The 17,957-nt window shown below is 44.9% G+C and overlaps 2 protein-coding genes across 2 annotated transcripts in view; both read right to left on the reverse strand.

The window, feature by feature from the left end:
• The window catches only part of F5 (coagulation factor V), a 67,251-nt gene extending 56,570 nt beyond the window's left edge, over positions 1 to 10,681 (reverse strand). Inside the window, exons 1-4 of the mRNA XM_077821967.1 lie at positions 10,521 to 10,681; positions 7,091 to 7,182; positions 3,291 to 3,413; positions 777 to 989 (exon numbers count right to left, since the gene is read on the reverse strand). Coding sequence (XP_077678093.1) covers positions 777 to 989; positions 3,291 to 3,413; positions 7,091 to 7,182; positions 10,521 to 10,681 — 589 coding nt within the window. The remainder of the gene's footprint in view (positions 1 to 776; positions 990 to 3,290; positions 3,414 to 7,090; positions 7,183 to 10,520) is intronic.
• Positions 10,682 to 16,049: 5,368 nt separating this feature from the next.
• Positions 16,050 to 17,957, reverse strand: part of LOC144267734 (coagulation factor V-like) — a 63,383-nt gene continuing 61,475 nt past the window's right edge. The window contains exon 25 of the mRNA XM_077821978.1: positions 16,050 to 17,940. Coding sequence (XP_077678104.1) covers positions 17,794 to 17,940 — 147 coding nt within the window. The 3' untranslated portion in view covers positions 16,050 to 17,793. The remainder of the gene's footprint in view (positions 17,941 to 17,957) is intronic.

The raw sequence follows: 17,957 nt of genomic DNA on the forward strand, positions 1-17,957 counted from the left end.
TGGGAAGAAACAAGAGGTATCAGATAAAGGCAAAAATAAAAGCAGCTCACATCAACTAAAAGGCATCCAGATCTATTCCGTGAGCTTTCCGCACGTGCCAGCTGCACCTGGGCACGTAGGACGTCTTTTCAAAATGTGCTTGAGGTGAATTTAGTTCTGGGGAAAGGTGCTGGATTGGCAGCTTTGGAGACTGAAAGCCTCTAGCATCAACAGAACAGGTTCAGCAGAGGGAGCATTTTTAATATGGGCAAAACAAAATGTTTCTTCCTAGCCTCCTTCTCAGAAACAGTTGAACAGTTTTCGGTACAACTTTCCAAAATTATTCCATCTGAGGCAGACACCTGAAATGGTAAATTCCAGCCTGAACAGTTAAAGTTTCACAAAGTTATAAGCAACTGAAGTTGGGGGTCTCAAAATGGGAAATGTCAGGCAACTTTAATATAAAGCGATGTTACCAGCCCTGCCTACAATTAGAATTATTCCAGAAACTAGTGTGCATTACAGCTAGTCCAGAACACTGTAACCTTGAGCCCTAAAATAAAGACAGAGGAAACAAAATCAGTTTCCTCTAAACTGCCTGCCCAGAAACATGAGAAGGGAAGAGGGAAATGAAATGCCTTCTCACATTATGATACAATCTTCAAGCTTGATTTTTATGTTTTTTGTTTTTATCATTATCATAATAGAAAGCAACACTATCAGAATGTGCTAGGCCACTGAAACAGTAGACCAGCCGACATTTTATAGCTTTTGTCTACCCACAGCATTTTGGTTACCTTTTTTACATATAAGCAATGCTCCAACCAGACCAGAGTTAAAGTCCACCACCATGTTCTCATGTGAGTAATAGATATAGGTGAGACAGGGAGGGTCGGCTTCTTTAGGCCCAATTTCTGCAGTGATCTCCCATGTGTATTTATACACCAGGCCTGGAGGCACAGCATCGTCCAGTTTTTCAAAAGAAGATGTTCGGTCAGCATACAGGGAACCTGCATAGGTAGAAGTCGAGAGAGGGAGGTAGAGGTGGCATTGAGGGAGGGAGGGACTGATGAACGTGTGAACAGGGTTTTTACTACCATTGCCACCCATACACAGAGAGCTTGATTCTTCTCTCACCTGCACCAGCTTTACAATGGTGTAACTCCATTCACTTCAGCAGAGTTACTCCCGATTCTCACTGGTGTCCCTGAGAGCAGAATCAAGACCAGTAGTCGGTTTCATTTACCCAGGCTGATGTGGTGGGAGAGCATAGTACAACTGCTCAGCCTCTCCATGGTTGGAGTCAGGAGTGATTGAGAAGGTACTAGCTGCCCAATTCACCAGCTCTCCACTGATCCTGGTCCAGCCTCCCTCCATAACACTGGCCCTGTAGGAGCTACTGCAGCCTTCCGACTTTTGTGCATTACAAATCTGAATGGTGATAACATTGCATTTATGTATTTAATTTGTTTGCATTGTCTACAGCCAATAAATATGTTCACTTAACAAGAAGGCTTCCTGGAGGTTATCAAAATTCTAGCTGCAAATAAGATGAGAAATCAGTGAAATATCAACCTGAACCATCATCAAACAGAATCGGAGATTTTCAGTGACATGTGATCGTTCCTCAACACAGAGCTTGACTCTGCTCCCACTCAGCTGAGAGCAAAACTCCTCTTGGGCTCACCATACGAACAAGGCATTAAAGAAAACCTCAGAGAGCTCTCCCGACAAACTGATTAATAGCAAGGAACAAGATCATCTAGAACTGGGGGGTGGGGTGGAGGAGGGGTGGGCTGGGAAATCTTGGACGTTTTTGCAAAAAATGTATTCACAGTTTGAAATTTCAACATCTGAAAAAAATCCCAACCCCCTCGAGAGTTGCTGAAAAGGGAGAACATTTTTCCAGATATTGTTTCGAGATTCAAAACATTTCAACCACCTATGACATCATCAACCCTAATGCAATTAAATATTTGCAAGCTGACAGCCCACGTGCAGTCACTGAAACCAGTGCAAAGGGAGTGTAAAATGCTACCATTCTGACATGGAAGTGCTTTACATTCACTTTGCACTGGTGAAAATGAGACACGAAGTGCAAATTGGGCGCATATTCAGTAATAACGAACCCATTACCAATGGTGGCAAATACCTTGAACTCTAAAGCCTTGGAACTGAAAGAATATAAATACATTTTCTTTAACACACACATTTAAACATTTACTGTATGGAAGGATAGTTCCCAATCTTTACTGTATGGGAGGATAGTTCCCAATCTTTAGGGTAAGGTTCTTTCTGAAAACTGTAGCTGTTTGGAGTAAACAGCGTGTGAGGAGGCAGGACAATGTTGTGCAGTTCATTTAGTGCATAAACAGCCACAGACTAGATTCAAAGGTCACAGGTCATCAGTCTTTTGGGGATTTTCTGAGCATTTCCTCTCTCACCACTCTATTTTCTACCCCCTTGTTGCACTTGCAGCTCTATGCAATCTAGCTGATTGAGCGCCAGTTAGAAGAAGTTAACATCAAATTGGATTCCATCCTTAATTTTATTAATGGATGTTGGTAAATCATTTGGCAGGATAGAGTGGCACTGTTTTAAACTGATAGCTTTACTCAAGTTTGATTTGGTCTCTATGGCATTCTAGACAACCAGCAGGATTAGTACCATGCCTCTAACAACTGACAGCCAAAGGCCAGATCTTGCAAGAAGCTGAGCTCCTCCTGGGAGATACCAAGTACCCTTTGTCATAGTCCCTGGGTAGGCCACCCCTTCTGAGACCCTGTTCCAGTCCCCCGACTGCATCCCTTTCAAGTGGCAGGGCTGTGCCTCCACTTCTTTTTGGGGTGAGATCCCCTGATCCAACCACTCCCTGACTTGGTCTCTGGGTCACACCTCCCTGGTTGCCAACCATGATATTGAGCAGGCCCAACAGCTTGGCACCTGCAAGAGGTTCTCCTGGGGAGCCTGTGGTCAGTGGTAGTACGCAGTGACACAGAAGCAGCCTCTTCAAAACAAAAGTATGATTTGTTTGCCAAAAGGCACACAGCACTCAGAGAGATGGATTGAAAATAAGAGACCTATACACAGACTGTCTTACCTACACTAGGCATTCCCCTCAAGTCCCTAGGTAGCCTTGGAGCCCATGTTTTCTTGGGGACCAAATTACATCCTGCTTGCTGCCCAAATTACGACCTGACATCAAAGGTCGATGGTGTCCATACCCTGGACTTGGTTTTCGGCCCTTCTCTATCTAAGATTATATAGTCTTGAGTAGAAAAAAAGAATAGATGGCATTTTACAGCACATACCTTCTGATAGTTTGTTGTAAGCTATGCCTTGTGGGTGAATGCTCAGTGGTTTGTTGGCCATGTTCTTAAAGTGAACTACTAAAGTGTCTCCCACTTCAGCATGCAGAGTTGGTCCCAGAAGTCCTGCAGAAATTCAGCATAAAAAAGAAAAAGAGATAATGAGTATCAAATGGTGCATCTTAGTGAAAGGGAGAGAGGTACCTTCTCCTGAGTGGGAAAGTGAACTCCTGTTAAAGGACAAGTTGCACAAAATAAAGGCAGAGGATTTAATGCCAGTGCAATGAGGATTGAGGCTATCCAGTGATTTAGCTGTGAAATATCTAAATGGTGGAAAGGCACACAAGGATCTAACACAGGGGTGGGCAAACTACGGCCCGCGGGCCGGATCCGGCCCCTCAGGGCTTTGGATCTGGCCAGCAGGATTGCCCCCTGTGGTGGCGCAGATCCTGCGTCGCTCTCAGAAGCAGCCAGCACCACATCCCTGAGGCCTGGGGGGGGCAGCCAGAGAGCTCCGTGCATTGCCCTTTTCTCCAGGCACTGCCCCCCGCAGCTCTCATTGGCTGGGAACGGGGAACCGTGACCAATGGGAGCTTCGGGGGAGGTTCCTGAAGGCACGGCAAGGGCAGCCCTGTGGAGCCCTGTGCTCCCCCCTCCTCCCAGGGGCCGTGCAGGGACCTGGTGCTGGCCGCTTCCTGGAGCGGTGCGGAATGGGGCTAGGGCAGGCAGGCAGGGAGCCTGCCCTGGCCCCTGTGCGCGCTGCTGCCACCCTGAAGCCACTTTAGGTAAGCGGCACTGGGCCAGAGCCTGAACCCCTCCCTCCAACTCCCTGCCTGCACCTCGCACCCCTCCCGCACCCCAACTCCCTGCCCTGAGCTCCCTGCTGCACCCCTGTGCATACCAACTCCCTGCCCTGAGCCCCTTGTCGCACCCCGCACCGCTCCTGCACACCAACCCCCTGTCCTGAGCTCCCTCCTGCAGTCCGCACCCCTCCTGCACCCCTGCCTTGAGCCCAATCCTGCACCCCAACCCCCTGCCCTGAGCTCCCTCCCACAGTCCGTGCCCCTCCTGCACCCCTGCCATGAGCACTCTCCTGCACTCTGCACACCTCCTGCACTGCAATCTCCTTCCTTGAGCCCCCTCATACACCCTGCACCTCTCTTCTGCCCCAACCCCTTGCCCTGAGCCGATTCCTGCACACTACACCCCCTCCCGCATCCCACACTCCCTCCCGCACCCCAACCCCCTGCCCCAGCCCTGCATACAATTTCCCCACACAGATGTGGCCCTCAGCCCAAAAAGTTTGCCCACCCCTGCTCTAACAGATGTGGCCCAATGTAAATGAGGTTGTGAATTATATATTCAGCAAAGGACACTGAAAATCATCGGAAAATTCTGCACATGAACAGAGAAGGCTGTTTCCTGGAGATGGAAAGTTTAGTGAACAGACAGCTTAAAAGTTGGGGAGAGGATTTCTCCCTTTACGAATTAGTCACCGGTACTACCAGAGTTTTAGGAAAGCAGACAGAAATCTTAGGGAGTGTTTAATGCAACATCCAGAGCAACAGCCTCCACAACACAAAGTATGCCTCCACTTCAGTGGGACATGCAGTTGCTAGCATGGGAATGCCTTGCCAAGCGGCTTTAATCTAGATAGCACGGCTAAGAGTAGCAGAAAAGACGCAATAGCGCAGACCCAGGTGCAGGCTAACAATGTCAGTACATACCTAGGAGGAGCCCACACTGAAGCCCATGCTCCTGCATCTTCTTTGCTACTTTTAGCCACATTGCGCTTAGGATGGTTCTTGTGTTCTATATGATCTGTATTGTCTTGTGCTTTATGTGATTAAGTAAAAGAGCAATTGTGTTAGGCTCTGTGCAGAGCGTGAGAGTGTGTTATCTGCTTCACAATTATCACATGCCTCCTGTTCAACTAAACCTTGGAGTGGAGTGTAGGGAGAGGGTGGGTTTGAGTACAGGAGTGGTGGAATCCATCATGGGGAGTACTAAGGGGAGAGCCTCTGCAGCTGTGCACTGATCCAGCATGAGCCCAGGCAGAGGATGGCAAATGGTGTCAAACAGAGCCTGGGGTTGGAGGATTGAGTGTGATCAGTGTGACTGTTTTGCACAGCGCTACATGTGTGGGAAGCAGTGGAAAGGAGCAACATAGCAGTGGAAGGGAGCAACACCCACATTTTTCAAGTTCTGGAAATACACAAACCGGCCTCCAGAAATGGGTGCCCACATATTCTGCAAATGCTGCAGTAGTGTACGCCGGTATGGCCAGCAACGGCACCGCATACAGACCCATCACACAGATGACGTTCCAGGAGCACGAATGATCCCACAGAAGGGATCATTCTGCAACAGTATGATCATAGCAATATATTAGAAACATGCAATAGGCAAGACAGTCAAAATCTCCTGGTTATGAAGCTGAAAACAGTCAATGACTTACATTTTCAAAGGTGGCTAGTGATTTTGGGTGCCCAGTTTGAAATACTGTAAAGTGGCTTGATTTGCAAAAAGTGCTGAGCCCACCTGACTCAGAAAATCAGCCCCTCTTAAGGCATCTCAAAATCAGTGACCCAAAAATGGGAACTCCAATTACTAGTCACTTTTGATTCATAAATTCCAAGGCCAGGAGGAACCATTGTCATCAGCTAGTCCAGGGGTCCTCAAACTTCATTGCACTGAAACCACCTTCTGACAACAAAAATTGCTACATGACCCCAGGAGCGGGGACCGGAGTCTGAGCCCACCTGAATCCGGCTGCCCCGTGCAGGGCGAGGTTGGGGGAGTGCAAAGCCAGACCCCCACTGCTCTTGGTGGGGAGGCCAAAGCTGAATCCCAAGAGCTTCAGCCCGAGGTGGGGGGGCCTGTTACCTGAGGGCCTCCCACACACTCAGGACTGAAGCCCTTGGGCTTCGGTCCTGGGCCCCAGCAAGGCTAATGACAGCCCATGACGACTCCATTAAAATGGAGTCATGATCATTTTTCCCTCTAAGCTGTGCGCATGTGCGCGCGAACACAGATCCTAAACCCTCTGCACATGGCGAAACACGGCATGCACAAAAATTTGCACAGAAGTGATTTTTTGCACACACATGGCCTGTCAAAAATTAGAGGGAACATTGTCATGACCCACTTTGTGGTCCCAAGCCACAGTTTGAGAACCTCTGATCCAGGCTGACCTCTTGTATAAGAGGCCATAGAACGTCTCCAGAACAATTCCTAGAGCAGATCTTTTAGAAAAGCTCTGAATCTTGATTTAAAAATAGCCAGTGATGGAGAATCCAGCACAACCCTTGGTAAATTGTTCCAATGGTTGCTTACTCTCACTGTCAAAAATTTACACCTGATTTCTAGTCTGAATTTGTCTAGCTGCAACTTCCAGCCACTGGATCCTGTTATACCTTTCTCTGCTAGATTGAAGAGCCCATTATTAAATATTTGCACCCCACGTAGATACTTATAAACTGTAATCAAGTCACCCCTTAGCCTTCTCTTTGTTACGCTAAATAGATAGACTCTGAGAACTCAGTCACTATACAGCATGTTGTCTAACCCTGTAGTCATTCTTGTGGCTCTTCTTTGAACCCTCTTCAGTTTAATCAATACTGACAACAGAGGCCAACATTTTTAAGGGATTGGGCTTTTGGCTCCTGGGCTATAGAGAAGAGCCACCTAAATTCTCTATATATTTGCTTGGCTTGCAGTATATGCTAGCCGTGAGTATACAAATACAGGTACGTTTTCCTGCCCATGGAAGACATTGGCTTTGAAAGTTATTTTCTGCTTACCTGAGAAAGTATCTGTTGGTTTTGCTTTCTTAAAATCTGCTTCATACTCTCTATAGGCAATTTTCTTAAACACAGGCTCTGAATTTTCTAATCTGCAATAGGAAGTATTAAAAAAAATAAATTAAAGGTAAAGCTCCTTAGCTATTCAGTGTGGTCCAGTGGAGTGGGCAGGAGACCGGGCCACTGGAGACCTGGCTTCGATTCTTGGCTCTGTCACTTGGGTAAATCATTTCATTTGTTTCCCCTCCCATTGTGTCCATTTAGAGTGTAAGCTCTTGGGGACAGGGAGTCTCTTAGTACATGTTCATTCAGCACTTAGCACAATGGAGCCCCAGTCGCAGGTGGGGCTTCTGGACACTATTGTGATAGAGTTTAATAACGTAACAAACCACCTTTTGCTATGCTGTGGCTCCTTTCGGCTCTACTGTGAGGTTGGTATTAGTTTCCTTATTTCACAGTTGGGGGAATAGGAATCCAGAGGGCTGAAGTGACCTGGCCAAGGTCACAAAGGAAGTGTACTGTAGAGATGGGAGCAGAACCTGGATCCCCCATCCCTGTGCTTCATTTTCAACATCACCTGCAATGATCTCAGCACAATCATTCAGTGTGGCAATTATCTGTAACTGCTGTGACTTTTAGGTAAAAAAGAAAATGTGATTCATTCCCCTTTGAAAGAGCAAACTGGCCTCTTATAAGGCAGCCCAGGGATCAAAGCCATTCAGGAAATTGCTTCTTGGGAAATGTGGCAACTGTCTTTACCTTTTGATGCATAAAAGTATACGCACAAATGGATCCCATGCCCTGTGCTGTAGAAGGAACCCAAGCGGGCAAGAGGAAGAGCGCACATGGCTCTTGGATGATGGGTGTTGAGCTGAAATGAAGGTTGGAGGGGCAGAGCCGCTACATTTTGTGTCATGCATCCCTAGCTGATTGGTAGATTTCTTGGTAACTACTGCAGGGGGCGTTCAGCAACAACTCCCTCTCAAAGTCTCCTACCTTCCTTTCAGGAATGTAAGGCACAGGCTTCGTAGGGGGAAGTTGATGACAGTACACAGACAGGGAGACAGGGCAGGTGGATGAAGGGGAGGTCAGCCCATGGTGATGGCTCAGGATCCAGCCTCTGAGTTCAGAGCAGATCTGCTGCCTTGCAAGGCTGTGGATTACCCTAAATCACTCTCCCGCAAGGAAAGAATCGGGCAGAAACGCCATAGGTGTCTACTCCATGGGGAGCAGAACTGGGGACCCTATGAGTTAACAGGGATTTTGTCATTGACTTCAGCAAGAGAAGGCTCTGCTCTATAGAGCTCACTGCTGAGTTTTTCCCTGCAAGAGTTTGTCCTCACAAAGGTGATATGTGACCTCATGTTATGATGTTTGATGGAACTTGCCTGACCGACCCTGGGGCGTAGGAAGAAGGAAGTTATGACAAAAGGAAGAGAATCATTAGAAAAACCTGACATTTTTTCATGAAAATCTTGAATTGAAATTTCAAAAATCTGAAACGTTTCTGCCAGGATTAGCAATAACGTACAGCCAGAAATAATCTTTGACCAGCCAGTGTGCGTAAACAGAGCCAAACCTCTAGCCAGCTTGGTTTCTATACACAGCGATGAGTGGGAGACATACACGTAGCACAAAAGAAACCAAAGAGCAGCTTGGAAACGTCATGGACGTATGAAGGCAAGCCCAAACGGTGTATGTTTGGAGGGCAGGGTGCACTGAAAAATTACACCTGGTCATATCATATACAGCACTGCCAGCCTCAAATGTTCAAAACCATGAGATTTTGTTTGTAAAAAATTGCCCAAAATAGAGCAGTCCTATTGAGACCTGAGTTGTTTTTAGTGTTGGTGTAGCTGTGTTGGTCCCAGGATATGAGCAAGACAAGGTGGTGAGGTAACATCTTTTACTGGACCAACTTCTTTCTGAGTTAGCAGCCAATAAAAGAATAGGTAATCACTTTAGAGATCAATTAAATGCATTCAGAGAAGTTTTGGGCCCCCTTTCGAGACACACTTGAATAAAAAACATTCAAACGGATCAAAGAATGTCCGACTTCCATGCCACCTAACCCCTCCACCTTTTCCCTCCTGGGTCCTTCCCTCCTCTCCCTATTCATGTAGGTCTCCTATATTATTACTGGTTTCAGAGTAGCAGCCGTGTTAGGCTGTATCCGCAAAAAAGAACAGGACGACTTGTGGCACCTTAGAGACTAACCAATTTATTAGAGCATAAGCCCATGAAATTTGTTAGTCTCTAAGGTGCCACAAGTACTCCTGTTCTTTATATTATTACTGTAACCTCTACCCTACTGTGTTACACCTATATAGTACTGTCTGGTTTTGTATGGTCTGTTCTTGCAGCTTTGAAGAGTTGTAAAATTGCATAATTCTGTTGGAGATCCCATGAAGCCTGCAGTATTCAGCAGCGTATATCAGCTGTAAGTCATTTACCTTTTGGTACTTATTGGGGGGGGTTTTAACCACAAAAAAAAATACTAATCCCAAAAAATTTGTCAGTGTTGCCATGGGAACCTGAAAGTGAAACTGAGCAGAAAGCATGAACATGGTGAAACTGACTGTTGTGTATTCATCACCTCAGCTGAAGAAATGTACTTAGTAAGCAACCATAAAGAAAATAAACTAGATTATTCATTTACATTTTTAAAAATCTATGGTGCTTTTTGTAAGGATCTTTTCTTATTTAAAAATAGATGTAATTTTGCCAACTCTGGTGATTTTTTTGGTTAGTTCTGCGACATTTGATGTTTTTTCTTAAAGCCCCAGTCACTTGAATCAAAAGTTTGCATGAGAATCTCAGTTTTTTAAAAAAATAAAAAATAATTAACCCCCCCAAAACAGTACATTTTTAGTGGTTGCAGAGAAAACTTGGAAAATGTGACGTGTGACCAAAAAGCAAATAAAAAGAACTTCAAATTTCCCCCCAAATGATGAGATTTTAAACAGATAATAATGTTGAGAGTTTTTTTATTTGCCTTGTGGCTTTTGAGCTTTTTTACACAACTGTGAGGGCCAGAAACTTTTTTTTACTGTTGAAATGAAAACTGAGATTCTGATGTTTTCACCTAGCTGCAGAATCTCCCGAGACTCATGCAAAAATTCTCAATGTAGGATTGACCCCAGTGACAGTTTGGGGGGCACAGAGGACATGGGACTGAGTCCAAGTTTGCCTTTGTCAAAATGGCATCAATAATAACGGCTCCAAAAAAAATCACATGGTGTGAATAAAACAGCTGATAGCATTGAACTGAATTAAGGGCTTCATCCAACGGGAATCAATGCAAAGACTCTTATTGACTTCCATAGGCTGGATCAGGCCCTAAGCCCAGCTCTGCACAAACTCCTCAGGAGACTCAAGTCCCTTTCAGCCCAGGAGGGAGCTGGTTGCCTCCACATCTTCCTACTCTTACCTGGACTGTTCTTTGGACTGGGGTCTGTAGCTCCAGCTGGTGGTCTCTGCGGCTATGTAATGCTCCCGGACCCGAGCTGCTCCCACCCGATGCCACGCCAAACCTGGCCACCACAAACCAAGCAGCATCAAGAGAAGGAGGTGCGTGCAGGAGAGCCCCATGGTGCAAGCTCCTGCTGATGTCACACTGGGAGCCACATGAGGCAGTGGCTGCTGCTTTTGCTGCTACTGCTGGGGAAATGCTTTCACTGTGGTTCGTGATGCAAGAAGGGGGGGTGGTGTTAGTGACACCCAGGTCATTGCTCTTCACCTCCTCCGGCTGCTGACAGGAATCAGAGGGGAGATAAACAGCTGCTCAGGCTGCCTTTCCCTCCCTCCCCCACATCTTCCCTGCTGTGTGCCAAGCACAGAGGACAAGCAGCCTCAACCACATAAGGCAGAGTTGGTTGGCTGGGTCGTTGCCTACTAGGGCAGTAGGGTATTAGGGGCAGCGGCCCAAATAAAAACTGTTTATGTGGCTGAGTTGCAGGGTGATGAAGCATAGGGGCAGTGCTGGCACTGGGGGCAGGGACCTGGCTAGAGATGCCACATATCCGATGAAGTGAGCTGTAGCTCACGAAAGCTCATGCTCAGATAAATTGGTTAGTCTCTAAGGTGCCACAAGTCCTCCTGTTCTTTTTGCAAATACAGACTAACACGGCTGCTACTCTGAAACCTGTCACATATCCTTGGATTTCAGGGATTATTCCAATTTTGAGGGGGAAGGATCCTGCATCCTGAAAACCTGGCATGCTGGGTGATAAAGAGCAAGAAATAATTCAGGGCCTGGGGACTGACAGGCTCCAGAAACTTGTACCAGTTCAAATCCAGTCCAGGTTAGCAAGAACTGACAGCTGCTACCTCAGGACAGCTCTCTGGGGGCCTGTGAGAATCCCGGAGCTCCTAGTTGAGAAGCCTCCACATAATCAGATAATTGACTTTAAATGCTCCCCTTATTAGCAGGCAAAATGCCAAACCCAAAGGAGCCAGGGAGACTTGACTCCTCTTTTGTCCAGAGTGAGAGTCCCTCTAGCTCAGCTTTGAGTAGAGCTGGCTGAAATTTTTTGAACATTTTCTTGTAAAAAAAAAAAGAGTCTCTAAAATGATTTTCTTGTCGACATTGTTCAAATTTGACATCAACATTTTCATGCCTTTTTGGATATTTTTGGTTGATTTTTTTTACACATAAAAAACAAATCAGAAGCATTATCAAAATGGTTATTGACTTTTTTTGGTTTTCTCCCAATGTCAGGTTTTTTTGGTAAAAGAAAAATAGTTGATTTAGGTTTTTGGGAAATGCAAAGTTCCAGTGATCTTTTTGACAGTGTCTCTACTAAAAATTTAAACAAACAAACAAACAAACAAAAATCACAAAAAGTAAAAACAAAGAAAACTAGGTTCAATTTAAAACACTTTGAACCAAAAACATGTTGGCAATTTCACCCAATTAATTTTGGATGTAACCAACCCCCAACTCTAGCTCTGGGATACATTTACAGGGCACTTGTCCATGCTGTACTGTTCTAGTCTCTGGCTCTCACAGATGCATAGATTTTAAAGTCAGAAGGCACCATTATCATTATCCAGTCTGACTGCCTTTTCAGACACAGGCCATAGGACTTGCCTGAATTAACTCCTGCTTCAAGTCTAATAACTGTGATTGAATGAGAGCACATCTTTTAGAAAAACATGCAATCCTGATTTAAAGATTTCCAGTGACAGAGAATCCACCACATCTCTAGTAAATTGTTCCTATGGTTAATTACCTTCACTTAAAATGTGCATCTTGTTTTCAGTCTAAAAATGTCTAGCTTCAACTTCCAGCCATTGGATTTTGTAATGCCTTTTTTCTGGTAGATTAAAGAGCAGTCTATGTTCAGAAATCTCTTCTCCGTGTAGGTACCTGTAGCATTTGTTATACCTTTGTCTGTTAGACTGAAGAATACTCTTATCAAATTTTTGTTCCCTGCATAGTTTCTTCCAGGTCATTGACAAAAATGTTAAACAACATAGAAGAATCGATCGCTGTGGGATTCCACCAGAAACACACCCACTGGATGATGATTCCTCAACTCTCAAAATGAAATTGTAAATGTATCAGTTAGCTATGTTTTTATCCATGTAATGTGTGGCATGTTCATTTTGTGTCATTCTAATTTCTTGACAAATTAAAATACCATGTCAAGTGCCCTACAGAAGTCTAAGTATGTTACATTGACACTATTTTAGCTAAACTTGTAATCTCATCCAAAAAGATATCCAGTTAGAAAACAGATTTTGTCACCCTATAAACCCATGTTGATTGTCATTAATTACATTATCCCTCATTAAGTCAAGTCCCACATCAGCCGTTCTATTATTTTGCTCGGGATCCACCTCAGACGGACAGGCCTATAATAACTTGGTCCTCCCATTTTTTTTTTTTTAAGTACTGGCATAACATTAATTTTCTTCCAGTCTTCTGGAACTTCCCCAGTATTCCAAGACTTATTCAAAATCAATAGCAGGGGCCAGAGAGCCCCCCAGCCAGCTCTGAAGACTCTTGGATGAAAATTATCCAGACCTGCTGATTTAAAAATGTCTAACTTTAGTAGCTGTTGTTTAACATCCTCCTTAGTTACTGTTGGAATGGAAAGTATTTCATCATAATCATATGAGATGAAACTACTGTCTTGCTTTTTCCTCCAAACATAGAACAGAAATATTTATCAAACACACATCTGCCTTTTCTGTGTTATTATTGACAATTCCACTATTTCCTCTAGTAATGGACCAGTTACCATTGTAGGATTCCTTTTGTTCCTAAGGTATTTAAAAATTTCTATGGCAAGCAGAAATAAGGACAAGAAAATTTCTCTTTGTGTCCTTTTGCTTCTTTTCTTAAGTTTCTACTGTTACTATCTTATGATTTATGTTAATTTCTATTAACTTCTCCTTTTTCCCATTTTTCATTAGAACAAATGGAAAAAAGGGGAAGTTGATAGCAACTAATATAATTTATATATAAAATTTGCTGCTGCTTTTACTTCTCTCAGAGCCAGGTTGCTTTCTAACCAGTGTAGTCTTGCACCTAAACAAACATTGGCGGATTTAGAGTTGGTGGGGCCCTGTGCGCAGCTTCATTTTTGGGGCCCCCACCTTGGTAGTGGCAGCTGGGAGCCTCGAGCCCTTCTAAATTCGCCAGGCCCCAAGGCAACTGCCCCTTTGGCCCCACCGCCAGCTCTGGGTGCGGGGGGTGCTGCAGTACCCCCACATTTTATGTGGGGCTCCGTTGCCACCCTGGACCACTTAGGTTAAAACATATTGTTAGGAGCACAGAACTGCAGGGGCTGCCAAAACTTCCCCATGCCACTCCACCAGCACCTTGACATATGTTAAGAATCATTAAGAAAGGGATAGACAAGACAGAACATATCATATTGCATCTATATAAATTCATGGTACATACGCCCATGTTTTGAATATTGCGTGCAGATCTGGTCGCCCCTCTCTAAAAAGATGTATTGGAATTGGAAAAGGTTCAGAAAAGGGCAACAAAAATGATTAGGGGTATGGAATGGCTTCTGTATGAGGAGAGATTAATAAGACTGGGACTTTTCAGCTTGGAAAAGAGGTGACTAAGAGGGAATATGATAGAGGTCTATAAAATCATGACTGGTGTGGAAAAAGTAAATAAGGAAATGTTATTCACTACTCATAACACAAGAATTAGGGGTCACCAAATTAAATAGGCAACAGGTTTAAAGCAAACAAAAGGAAGTATTTCTTCACACAATGCACAGTCAACCTATGGAACTCTTTGCTAGAGGATGTTGTGAAGGCCAAGACCATAAGAGGGTTCAAAAGAGAAAGAGAGAAGTTCATGGAGGGTAGGTCCATCAGTGGCTATGAGGCAGGATGGGCAGGGATGGTGTCCCTAGCCTCTGTTTTCCAGAAGCTGGGAATGGGTGACAGGGGATGGATCACTTGATGATTACCTGTTCCATTCATTCCCTCTGGGGTGCGTGGCATTGGCCACTATCAGAAGACGGGATACTCGCTAGCTCCTCTAATCACTTAGAAGCGGGCTTTTTAAAACCCTGGTCTCCCTGAGTAACCCCGCCCCCTGGTTAAGGGTTGATGGGTGCTAAAAGGCTTAGGGATCACAGCTTTGTTAAGACGCTCTTAGCCTTGCCAAGCAGGCCTCTTGGCTCAGCAAACACACGATCCCCCAAACAGTTAAATAATATTTCTTCACACAACACACAGTCAACCTGTGGAACTCTTTGCCAGAGGATGTTGTGAAGCCCAAGACCATAAGAGGGTTCAAAAGAGAAATAGATAAGTTCATGGAAGATAGGTCCATCAATGGCTATTAGCCAGGATGGGCAGGAATGGTGTCCCTAGCCTCTGGTTGCCAGAAGCTGGGAATGAGCGACAGGGGATGGATCATTTGATGATTACCTGTTCTGTTCATTCCCTCTGGGCACCTGGCACTGGCGGAAGACAGGATACTGGGCTAGATGGACCTTTAGTCTGACCCAGTATGGCCGTTCTTATGTTCTTGAGACAGGTTCATCATGTAGCAGCCTTGTTAAATCTAAGGCCACTTCTGGATACTCAGGTAGAAGCTGTGTGGCCAGAAGTGCTATTTCCCCCCACCAGTGTCTGGCAATAAAGTGTGGCCCTTGCTACACAGTGATCCATGCCATCATCACCTTGGGCTCTACAAAATGTGACAATAGGTGATCACCCTGAATCTGGAGCTGGTATAAAGCATAGCTGCTCAATTATGAAGTATTTTCATGACAAGAGCATGTAACATGGGTGCTCTGACTTATCAACAGACAACAGAAGTGGAGCACCCTCCAGATTTCCATGGAAAGAGGTTACTGACAGGGAGGCAAAGATCCCTCGGCTCTGGAACCGATTTTCCCCATTTCCCACATGAATTTAGATCTGTTAATCCTCAGGACATGCCTGCAAAATCTACCTCTTTTCTTGGGAATGGTTTGAGACACGTAGGGTGATGTCCTGGCCCTACTGAAGTCAGAGTTTGCCAATGATGTCACTGGAGCTAGGACTTCACTCCAGAACTTTTGTTTGTTTAAACAAAAATATTTGTGTCTGGGAAGTCAGGGCTGGGTTGAACATAAAACACTTTATAACGGCTTATACGGTTGTAACAACTGATCACTTAGAAATATGCAGTTATTAAAACTGTTTCACAGTATGAAAGGATCTCAGTACTTAGGAAATTTTAGCTGCAATCAACCTGAAAACTTTCACATGAACCGTTTGGTGATTTTGCTCCAGGCCATTTTCTGTTGCAAACATTTCATTTTTGGTGATGGTTTTGTCAAGCTGACAAAGTTGCCTTTCAAAATATGGAAAATCAGAAACGTTAACATTTTGTTCTTCACTCCAGAAATTCAGCTGTACTTTCAAGTGGAAAACAGTGACAGTATGAAATATTTTAAAAAGGCAGAATAAAATGTGAAAAAAATATTGATTGAGGTTTTAAAATTTTATTTCACTTTTTTATACATCTTTACTTGGAAACACATACATTTTTTGATATAAGAACTCTAATTCTCTTGAAACAGCTTGAGACAATACTTTATAAGGTTAGAGACCAAAACATGGCCCTGGGTTCTTGATGATATTCTGCCCCAGGCCATGAAGGACCCAGGTGAGCAGAGGGAGTCCTCTGCTGACAAGACTGGAGCCTAGGACAGTACTAAAAGCTTAGCTAAAACTCTGCTAAAAAGATATATTCAGGGATAGCAAATATATTCTCACTGAGCGCATCCATCCAGAGAAAATCTATAAATGTTTTCTGCACCACAGCAGTGCCACCAGCAATAATGTTGGCAAATGCTGTAGCATAGACAAGGTGTAGGTGTCTTTACCGTAGTGTTATCGAATCCTATTTTATTGCCATCACATTTCCCATCAACAGCCAAGAAGGCTTGTTTCTTCCAGTAGGGATAACAAAACAGCATTGCCTAGCTTCTAGTGGTTAGAGCATGGGACTGGAAGCCACGAATCCTGTTTCTGGTTCTACCACTGACCTGCCATGATCTTGGGCAAATCACTGTCTCTCTCTGTGCTTCTTTCCTGCCACCTATAAGGATACTGTTGATCCCCACCCAGGGGTGCTGAGAAGATTAATGGTTATTTAGGATATATAGAGTCAGAGGCATGCGTGGTGTTTAAAAAAGCAAATATAAAGATGAGGGCCCTAGATTCTCAGAGAAGGGGTTGCAGATCCTTGATCTTGAGGCCACTTCTATGTCAGCCCCAGCAGAGATCAGAGCAGAGTGGAGGCTTCTCTTGTCTACACTGACTGGCTATGACCCTCCAAGGGACCACCTACCAGCCAGGAATAGCTGGAGTGCAGCATCACACCCGCTTCCCAGCCCCAACACCAATGGCTACTGGATAGTGGTATAGACAGTGGTTTTATGTGCACTGGGGACTCCCCCTTCAAGGGGAATGCCTAGGGAGGGACATCTGATAGCTTTCAGCAGTGAGGGGGCTACAGAGAGAGCAAATCTGGGCTCAGGATTAAGCCCAAGGTCCCTGCCCTCAGGAGATTTAGTGTAAAATTAGGTCAGGACCAGGACAAAAGGAGAACGTGTGTGACTGGGGGAAGATGACAGTGGTAGAGAAATGGAGGGAATGTGTTTGGGTGCCCAGATTCCCATGGAAAGGGGCATGTCAATCTTGCATGCTTTGTGGATTTGATGTTTGTTACTTTCTCTTTTTAAGGGTGGGTCTACACTGCAGCTCGGACGGTGCAGGTAAAGAGACACGTGTTAGCTCTGCTCAAGCTTGGGTGCTAAAAATAGCAGTACGGCCATGGCGGCACGGGCTAGCCACCTGAGAACAATCCCACCTGGCCTCTGCGTCCATACGCGGTTGGCCAGCCTGAGCTGCTGCCCATGCCACTGCTCGAGCACGCAAGCTCAAGTGAAGCAAGCACGTGTCTACCCACCCGCTCTCGGAAGCTCCTTCCCAGCTGCTGTGCAGTTCTATCCTTAATGTACATTTATATGAATGAAATATCTGCCAATGAAATCTCTCTTTTAATTCACGCTGGCAAAACACTAAGATCCTTGGAGGAAAGGCACTTCAGAAGGACTAAATCTGACTACTCTAAGAGTTTAAAAAATGTAGTTCTGCACAGTGATTGCTGAAAAGTGTCAGGCTCCCAGACTTGGCCGTTCGTGTGTACTCTGTGTGTCCAGCATTTAGGAAGGATCACAGCCAAAGAGTTCTACCCGGAGAGCAATGCTTCGATTCCAGGTTTTAGGAACAATGCGGATGAACCTGGAAAATATGGGTGGATTTAAGAAATGCTTCACCTGTCCGCTGCTGTTCTCATTCCCCCTAAATACCTGAAAGTAAACAAAAC

Source organism: Eretmochelys imbricata, chromosome 1, assembly GCF_965152235.1.
Source record: "Eretmochelys imbricata isolate rEreImb1 chromosome 1, rEreImb1.hap1, whole genome shotgun sequence".
In the NCBI taxonomy this organism is placed as follows: domain Eukaryota; kingdom Metazoa; phylum Chordata; order Testudines; family Cheloniidae; genus Eretmochelys; species Eretmochelys imbricata.